This window comes from Antedon mediterranea, chromosome 8 (assembly GCF_964355755.1).
Source record: "Antedon mediterranea chromosome 8, ecAntMedi1.1, whole genome shotgun sequence".
NCBI classification, from domain to species: domain Eukaryota; kingdom Metazoa; phylum Echinodermata; class Crinoidea; order Comatulida; family Antedonidae; genus Antedon; species Antedon mediterranea.
This window is the reverse complement of record NC_092677.1, coordinates 2,272,770-2,283,389: the sequence shown is the minus strand read 5'-3', so window position 1 is coordinate 2,283,389 and position 10,620 is coordinate 2,272,770. Positions and strand designations below refer to the sequence as shown.

Sequence of the window (10,620 nt, the reverse complement as noted above, 5' to 3'; positions counted from 1 at the left end):
TTACGTTTAGGTAAAGGAGACATTCTTGGCGAAAACTTTTGTCAATATAGTACAGTGGGAAGGTCAAAGGGTACAGTTCGAGCATTGACCTACTGTGACCTATTGTCATTAACACGAGGTGATCTCTATGAAGTCATAGATTCGTATCCGGAATTTCAACAACATTGGAGGGATAAAGTTAACATAACATTTGAACTTCGTGACGTAAGTACTCACAACAACTCGATTAGAAAAACGTTTATTGCCACTTTTGTACGACCAAGGCAATCTAACAACAGGATTCTGAAATGGTTTATCTGTGGCTGCGACACGATCTGTTAACAGAAACAGAGAATAAACATAGTACAGTACTGTTGGTATTTGTCGCAACCAGACATAAGATCAAAGGACTGTTGCGAGTTCTTATCTTGGCAAGGCGAGTGTCCTGTTGTTAGATTGTCTTGGTACGACTAAAGGATATTTTTGTCAGGCCTTTAGAACCAATTATAAATAATCTTAGTTACTAATAATAGTAATAATAACTACAGAATTATCAATGTTGTCAGAAATCTAGGTTTTTAGGAGGTTATTTGAATTTATGGTTTTAAATTTGGAAATTGCAGAAAAATCTTCCTCCAGTTGCGGGTCAACCAATAACACCAGTCAAGAAATCGAGGAGAACCAGCATTCCAACCACTCCGTGTCCTCCTCGACGATTTGGAGGCAGTTCTGAAATGATCAGATCCGGAAGTGGACTACTAGAGTTTTCACCAGAGTGGGCTGGACGTGACATTACTCCTGGCTTCTCTTCTGACGAAGATGTCACCAAAGAATGTAAAGAAGGTATTGAATAAATATTATTGCATGAAAGCAATGAGAAAGTGCCAAACTTGGTGGAAAGTTTTGTTGAAGTGGTTGAAATCCACAGTTATGGAAACTTAGGCCTACTTTACTTTGCCCTTTAGTAGCTGCTGTTGGGGCACCGTAGATGATTAAACAACTCTCCTCCATGTGTGTCTTCTGAATTCGGTTGTGTATCAAGACGTACCAAAACTGAGACATATATATATGTATTCGTCATAATGTCAACATTTACTGATATTAATAATATAATAATATACATGATCTGTCTAGATGTCATTAAGTAAAAAACTCTTATTTTGCAGAAGAGCTTGACCCTCTTATCACTATGGAGTTGGGTGGAAAAGAAAGAAAGGTAACTCAATCAAAGCAACGCAGACGAGTCAAGCAAGACGATGATGAAGATGACGAGGATGATGAGGACGATGAGTTGGAAATTCCGTTCCATCATCGTGGAGAAACTACCAAAGACTTGTTGGATATTGATCAGGGAACAACGTCAATGCCACACATAGTTGTAGAAGATGTCAGTCCAATAGTAGCAACAAGTGATCTTAATAATAGAATAGACAACGTCTCATCAAAACTAGAAGAATTAGAGCACAAATTCGAAGAAAAACGCGACGCCATCTTTGAAATTTTAACGAGAGGCTATCCGCAACATATTAAGCAAGCGTATGTTGGGAACAAGACGTATGCAAAACAAAATGGCGCCGTCTCAGGGCATAGTATATGGTCGTCTTTTGATGATGACAATAGTGATTCTAACATTTATTGTCACTTTGCAAATCCTTCTCGTCAAAAAGCTTATATTCTCAGAAACTCGACAGCAGAGAATCAGGGAGCGGAATCTGGCAGTTTGAATAGGCCGACAGTCGGGTCTTCGTATCCAAATATCGAAAGGAAATCATCATCCGGATATAGACCTCATGAGACATTTACAGCAAGTACATGCAACGTTACCGCGCAGTCAAGCAGGACAGCCGAGATACTAGCCAAATCATTATCAACACCAGAATTTGCAACCGACCAAGGGAGACACAATTTGTGGTTGCAGCATTTTGATCCAATGGAAACCAAAGAGACTATATCATTAGATTCCTTGGATAGTAACCTTATAGAAATGCAGAACTTAGACTTTAATCTCGCCCAACTTCCAACAAATACTGTTCAAACGCAAGGATCTGACCTCAGCAATCAATTGCACACATTTATTCCTGACCAATCATCGACATCGAATGAAGCAACACGCTATCTGATTGGTCAGACGACACAGGGTGAAAGTTTTTCTTCTAGTACGTCCTGCTGAGTCTTATTTGCTTCAAAGAGTAAACTACTTGCTGATTATTTGTACGTAGGCATATCATCGACGTGCCAATAGACTACGCAGTTATGAGGTCTAACATTCAGTCTGCGCATGCCCATATGATTCTATGTATATCTGCGTAGTCGAATCACGCGTAGCACGTTGTAAAAACGAAAGCTCTGGATTACTGTTGTGCGAATCTATGTAATTTGCTTTAAAGTGGTTGTGAACCAAGATTGTATGACTTTGTGTGGAATTGGCTTGACATAATTTGATGTAAACCAACATAATAAATATTACATTGTTATTGAATTAACAAAACAATACATTTAGTGATGTGATATCTCAGATAACAAGTGAATCACGAGGTAAAGAGACCGAGGTAAATGGAAAAGTGCAATAAATCCAAACTGTGTTTTCTACTACCTACACATTTTGATATCATTTTTATATTTTCATAAATTATATGTTTCTACCACTCCTCCCCTATGATAACACTATTTATTTTACTTTGTTTTCGCTTTATCCAGTTGCGATAGCGTACAAATGTTCATAAAACACGGAATTGTTGCGCATGCGTATATTAAAGATCATTCACTACTGACTTATTTGATCGTGATTTTAGAAGCTTGTAGAGGCCAAAATAATGATCATTGATGACATTTAGGAATATCGTCTCTCTCAGAACAACATTCAGAATGTACGTTTATCGGTATTACAATTTGATCTGTCCATGTTTTTGGTATATTAAAGCTTGGAGGCACACAATCACAGCCGGCGGATAGTTTGAACACTCGCTTCTGATTGATAAAATTCCTTACGTTATTTCAGAGTCGTATATTACCTCTGGTTGCAGCAATAATGTAAATAGGCCTATATCTTGTTTTAGTTACACACGGTTATTGTTATTGTATGGATTTTTGTGAAAGTGCATAGAATAATTATAAATGGAACCTATTTTTATATATGTTATTCTATTTCTCATATTGCCCTTTTAAAATTCTACTATAAGAAAGTCGGCCAAGTCCGCTTCAGTAAAACCGGCTCAAGTTAACTCGATTTGAATTTGATTATTTTATGTATTATTAATCCTATCCTATATATTTTTAATATTAGTTCATTTGGTTATCTTTTTATTTTAGTTAATTACTGGTTTTTGTTTTCTGATGAAAATAGTACGTCTTCTGTACGCGCTTGTTCAAACGCTGATGCAAATACTACGGCTTTTGTACGCGCGTGTTCAAACGCTTATGCAAATACTACGGCTTTTGTACGCGCGTGTTAAAAAACACTGATACAAATAGTACGGCTTCTGTACGCGCGTGTTCAAACATTGATGCAAATAGTACGGCTTCTGTACGCGTGTGTTCAAACACTGATGAAAATAGTACGGCTCTTGTACGCACGTGTTCAAACGCTGATGCAAATACTACGGCTTTTGTACGCGCGTGTTCAAACGCTTATGCAAATAGTACGGCTTCTGTACGCGCGTGTTCAAACGCTGATGCAAATAGTACGGCTTCTGTACGCGCATCGTTTACTTTGCCTTTGTTCGTAATATCACCAACACTATTTCCTATTTTCTTGATAATTTTTTATTATACATTGAATGGTGTGTATTGTGTATGCTTCGTTACAGGGTATTTTATACAACAACTCTTATGTTAGCTTAAGTCTGTTTTATTAGTATTTTGAACTAGCAATATTGCCTCTAATGTACTAATGCTGCCGAAGTTCCTCAACATTTTCTGTAAATAATGAATGTATAAAAGTATAAACACAAAGGATTAATTCTTGTAATAATGTATATGGAATATGTTGATATAATGATGAACATTTTTAATTATATTAATAATACTTCGCTTTAACTGAATTAATTAAACGGCTAGAATTTTAGTGTTATATAATTTGGCTTTGATATAGTTTGTTTTGACTGCTGAGGCTGTGTGGTGTTTCCTTACTTTGTTTCTATTATAAAGATTGGTTCCCACTTGTAAAGTTGACCAATCACGACACGATGGATAATTTGAATTGTCGCGTGTAATTGGTCAACTCATTTGCGTCGCGCCTGCGTTGTTGCGTTGATCCGGCGCGCCAAGTTAGAAACACGCCTAAATGAAGTGTTACCAATGAGTGGCATTGAGTACATGCTAAAAGAAATGAATTAAATGTATCGTTGATTATCTTACCTAATTCATTCTAATAACGAATTTCGTCCATGGTGAGAGCACATTGGCATTATACAGACGTACGTACGTGTGATTATAGATTGTCTTTTCAACATTTTGGTTTGCATATTACTTAGATGTGTTTTATACGAAAGCCTCTTCCTTCCTTCCACTGATGGAGTAAAGATTACAAAGCAAGTCAATAATGTATACTCCTGTGGCAAGATTAGGCTTTCGTACTTTTGGTATATTGTATTTACTATTTAGTGTAATTTAATTTGTGTTTGCTTCAAACAATATCATTTCATAAAATAAAGATGATTTTTAAAACTTGGTTTGCAAAGACAAAGTAGCACCTAGTTCATCGAACCATTTAACACTAATTATGATAATATATTTTGAGAAGGTATGTTTTAATAAACTTAATATTTTGTATAATCTTCCAACATATAATACCAATTTTCATTTAGTGAGTACACACGGCGGGCCGATGTTTTAAGTAAACCTATTGCAAATAATAATAAAGTATTATAATTATATATAATAGCTTTTTGTAATACAAGGTGGTCATGCACATATCTTTCGCACACATGGGAGATCGTACACATACCAATATTTTATTCGTACTCTTGGTACCAGTATGTTGCAACAGTTACTATTGTTTGTAGTGTAACTTTGCGTAAATCTCTCATGTGGACGAACCTTTGGTTGACTTACATGTCGCCAAGTGAAACAATTGACGTGAAAAAACCCAAAACAAATGCGCGCGTAGAAAAAGTTATGCTTTTATGTACGGGCGCTTTTGTGTATTTCTTCGTGTCATGATGTCACTACTTGAGGTCAATTTGGATTTATATAACTATGTATCGTAAATTGCTTTATTGCAGTACATGCTGCATACAGCGCATGCGTGGAGGTGATCGATTGTAAATATTGGTTCTTTTCTCTTGAATGTGTGTGATTTTAGTGAACTTGGTAGAACGTAATTGAATACATAATACTACTATACATAATACTTATATACAACTAACAACGTATCCGTTTACTTTTAAATTAATTTTAGCCTTTTTCTGAAAGCGGTCATATCCATACCGTTGACTAATATTACAATGTACTGTAATACATATATTATACACACCATTTTACACAACGTATCACCATCTTCAAACACATCGTCGTTAAACGATAGCCTAATGAAATATTATGTTTAAAATTCCACAAAGAATGTACATAACACTTAGGCCTATACTCTGTTATTTTTATTTAAAAAAAATGTTGAATTGTTCACTAGATCCGGCGCAAAATTTGAAGATATTTGGCATATTGTAAGCTACGGTAGAACCTCTATGGTAAAAGCCACATTACAGGGAAAGTTTCCCTTAAATATGGGTTAGCCTTAGTGTTTTCAAATACTATATTGCCGCCACAGCCCTCGTTGGTTTCACGAGAAAATGTCCCCCATAACCCCCCATAGCCCCCCATAACCTTCCCCCCCCCCTCTCTCTCCTTTCGATTGTTAGTACATGAACCTTTCAAAGTAGTAGTAGTTAGTAAGTGGGGATTACTCACAACATATATGGTGTCAAACAAGCCCATGGGCCTATTTTAAGGTTTTTACATCGTTGTAAACGCTCATTGCATCCCTAACAACACACATGATATTATTTCATTGTTCATTCTTTAAGCATTTTGTACCTCTATGCAATGACGTCATCATCTAATGAGCATGTATATAGTCTTCCTTCTTATTGCAATGATGAATGTCACGTGATCATTTTTAATGTATTTGTATGTGGTAATACATTAAACCATAAACTATCATTTTGCGAGTTTTTGTAGTGTTGTTCAAATTAATCAATTATCAGCGAGCAACCCTAGGGTATTTTTTTAAGCAATCGATCGATGTATAAAAAATGTATATGTGCTTCTTGATTTTTCGCGTGGTATTAATACTATTTTCGCGTAGATTTTTGTTGTTGCTTATTTTCGACTCGGAGTTTTGTTTTTGCTGAAAGAAGAACTTTGCTGTACTTTTAAAATATTATACATCTCAAATCCAAATAATTATACTGGTTACTATAATGACCCAAAAAACAATTTTTTTTTTTGCTTTAATTTAATTTTTTTTTGTTTTTTGGGGGTTTTAGTTTTATGTAGTTTTTTTTTCGCGTTGTATTTTTTCGCGTTTATTTTCGACTCGGAGTTTTGCGTTTTGTTTTTGCTGAAAGAAGAACTTAATTACATGATTAGTGAGAGACTTGAACCACATACCTTTGTTGTTGAGTCTTTGTCTGCTGCAGGGTGACGTTTTAATCGTTGAGCCGTTGAACCCGGGTGATTGAATTGATAGAATATTAGACGTTTGTAGCGTTACGCATTCGTATAAATCCCACAGGAATTTTCGACCTTTTTATTTTTTTGACATAAATGGTTACTATAGCATAATAAACATGCACAGAGTCGAATAATGCATTCTGCGCATGTCAATTGTGCTATAGTAACCACTTTTGACATAAATGGTTATTATAGCATAATAAAGATGCGCAGAGTCAAATAATGCGTTCTGCGCATGCCAATTGTGCTACAGTAACCAGTTTTATCGAAAAATAAAAAGATCGAAAATTGCTCATTTTTTGTGAAAATCCCTGTACTTTATTTCCGAAAAATGACCAATTTTCTACCTTTTTATTTTTTGACATAAATGGTTACTATAGCATAATAAACATGCGCAGAGTCAAATAATGCGTTCTGCGCATGTCAATTGTGCTATAGTAACCAATTTAGACATAAATGGTTACTATAGTATAATAAACATGCGCAGAGTCAAATAATGCGTTCTGCGCATGTCAATTGTGCTATAGTAACCACTTTTGACATAAATGGTTACTATAGCATTATTAACATGCGCAGATTCGAAAAATGGGTTCTGCGCATGCCAATTGTGCTATAGTAACCAGTTTTATCGAAAAATAAAAAGATCGAAAATTGGTCATTTTTTGTGAAAATCCCTGTACTATATAGTACAGGAAGATTTCCGAAAAATGACCAATTTTCGACCTTTTTATTTTTTGACATAAATGGTTACTATAGCATAATTAACATGCGCAGAGTCGAATAATGCGTTCTGCGCATGCCAATTGTGCTATAGTAACCACTTTTGACATAAATGGTTACTATAGCATAATTAACATGCGCAGAGTCAAAAAATGGGTTCTGCGCACGCCAATTGTGCTATAGTAACCAGTTTTATCGAAAAATAAAAATATCGAAAATTTGTCATTTTTTGTGAAAATCCCTGTACTATAGTACAAGGAAATTTCAGAAAAATGACCAATTTTCGACCTTTTTATTTTTTGACATAAATGGTTACTATAGCATAATAAACATGCGCAGAGTCAAATAATGCGTTCTGCGCATGTCAATTGTGCTATAGTAACCACTTTTGACATAAATGGTTACTATATCATAATAAACCTGCGCAGTGTCGAAAAACGGGTTCTGCGCATGACAATTGTGCTATAGTAACCACCTTTGACATAAATGGTTACTATAGTATAATAAACATGCGCAGAGTCAAATAATGCGTTCTGCGCATGTCAATTGTGCTATAGTAACCACTTTTGACATAAATGGTTATCATAGCATTATCAACATGCGCAGAGTCGAAAAATGGGTTCTGCGCATGCCAATTGTGCTATAGTAACCAGTTTTATCGAAAAATAAAAAGATCGAAAATTGGTCATTTTTTTGTGAAAATCCCTGTACTATATAGTACAGGAAAATTTCCGAAAAATGACCAATTTTCGACCTTTTTATTTTTTGACATAAATGGTTACTATAGCATAATTAACATGCGCAGAGTCGAATAATGCGTTCTGCGCATGCCAATTGTGCTATAGTAACCACTTTTGACATAAATGGTTACTATAGCATAATCAACATGCGCAGAGTCAAAAAATGGGTTCTGCGCACGCCAATTGTGCTATAGTAACCAGTTTTATCGAAAAATAAAAATATCGAAAATTTGTCATTTTTTGTGAAAATCCCTGTACTATAGTACAGGAAAATTTCAGAAAAATGACCAATTTTCGACCTTTTTATTTTTTGACATAAATGGTTACTATAGCATAATAAACATGCGCAGAGTCAAATAATGCGTTCTGCGCATGTCAATTGTGCTATAGTAACCACTTTTGACATAAATGGTTACTATAGCATAATAAACATGCGCAGTGTCGAAAAACGGGTTCTGCGCATGACAATTGTGCTATAGTAACCACCTTTGACATAAATGGTTACTATAGTATAATAAACATGCGCAGAGTCAAATAATGCGTTCTGCGCATGTCAATTGTGATATAGTAACCACTTTTGACATAAATGGTTATCATAGCATTATTAACATGCGCAGAGTCGAAAAATGGGTTCTGCGCATGCCAATTGTGCTATAGTAACCAGTTTTATCGAAAAATAAAAAGATCGAAAATTTGTCATTTTTTGTGAAAATCCCTGTACTATAGTACAGGAAAATTTCCGAAAAATGACCAATTTTCGACCTTTTTATTTTTTGACATAAATGGTTACTATAGCATAATTAACATGCGCAGAGTCGAATAATGCGTTCTGCGCATGCCAATTGTGCTATAGTAACCACTTTTGACATAAATGGTTACTATAGCATAATTAACATGCGCAGAGTCGAATAATGCGTTCTGCGCATGCCAATTGTGCTATAGTAACCACTTTTGACATAAATGGTTACTATAGCATAATTAACATGCGCAGAGTCAAAAAATGGGTTCTGCGCACGCCAATTGTGCTATAGTAACCAGTTTTATCGAAAAATAAAAATATCGAAAATTGGTCATTTTTTGTGAAAATCCCTGTACTATATATAGTACAGAGAAATTTTCGAAAAATGACCAATTTTCGACCTTTTTAATTTTTGGCATAAATGGTTACTATAGCATAATAAACATGCGCAGAGTCAAATAATGCGTTCTGCGCATGTCAATTGTGCTATAGTAACCACTTTTGACATAAATGGTTACTATAGCATAATAAATATGCGCAGAGTCGAAAAAGGGGTTCTGCACATGACAATTGTGCTATAGTAACCACTTTTGACATAAATGGTTACTATAGCATAATAAACATGCGCAGAGTCAAATAATGGGTTCCGTGCATGCCAATTGTGCTATAGTAACCACTTTTGACATAAATGGTTATCATAGCATTATTAACATGCACAGAGTCGAAAAATGGGTTCTGCGCATGCCAATTGTGCTATAGTAACCAGTTTTATCGAAAAATAAAAAGATCGAAAATTGGTCATTTGTTGTGAAAATCCCTGTACTATAGTACAGGAAAATTTCCGAAAAATGACCAATTTTCGACCTTTTTATTTTTTGACATAAATGGTTACTATAGCATAATTAACATGCGCAGAGTCGAATAATGCGTTCTGCGCATGCCAATTGTGCTATAGTAACCACTTTTGACATAAATGGTTACTATAGCATAATAAACATGCGCAGAGTCAAAAAATGGGTTCTGCGCACGCCAATTGTGCTATAGTAACCAGTTTTATCGAAAAATAAAAATATCGAAAATTTGTCATTTTTTGTGAAAATCCCTGTACTATAGTACAGGGAAATTTCAGAAAAATGACAAATTTTCGACCTTTTTATTTTTTGACATAAATGGTTACTATAGCATAATAAACATGCGCAGAGTCAAATAATGCGTTCTGCGCATGTCAATTGTGCTATAGTAACCACTTTTGACATAAATGGTTACTATAGCATAATAAACATGCGCAGTGTCGAAAAACGGGTTCTGCGCATGACAATTGTGCTATAGTAACCACCTTTGACATAAATGGTTACTATAGTATAATAAACATGCGCAGAGTCAAATAATGCGTTCTACGCATGTCAATTGTGATATAGTAACCACTTTTGACATAAATGGTTATCATAGCATTATTAACATGCGCAGAGTCGAAAAATGGGTTCTGCGCATGCCAATTGTGCTATAGTAACCAGTTTTATCGAAAAATAAAAAGATCGAAAATTTGTCATTTTTTGTGAAAATCCCTGTACTATAGTACAGGAAAATTTCCGAAAAATGACCAATTTTCGACCTTTTTATTTTTTGACATAAATGGTTACTATAGCATAATTAACATGCGCAGAGTCGAATAATGCGTTCTGCGCATGCCAATTGTGCTATAGTAACCACTTTTGACATAAATGGTTACTATAGCATAATTAACATGCGCAGAGTCAAAAAATGGGTTCTGCG

At 35.0% G+C, this 10,620-nt stretch overlaps 1 protein-coding gene across 2 annotated transcripts in view; it reads left to right on the top strand.

Moving 5' to 3' along the window:
* LOC140057815 (potassium voltage-gated channel unc-103-like) overlaps positions 1-6,281 on the top strand; it is a 57,224-nt gene extending 50,943 nt beyond the window's left edge. For both annotated transcript variants that reach the window (XM_072103561.1, XM_072103562.1), the window contains 3 exons: positions 11-204; positions 603-822; positions 1,146-6,281. In XM_072103561.1, coding sequence (XP_071959662.1) covers positions 11-204; positions 603-822; positions 1,146-2,149 — 1,418 coding nt within the window. In that variant the 3' untranslated portion in view covers positions 2,150-6,281. The remainder of the gene's footprint in view (positions 1-10; positions 205-602; positions 823-1,145) is intronic.
* Positions 6,282-10,620: the final 4,339 nt, after the last annotated feature.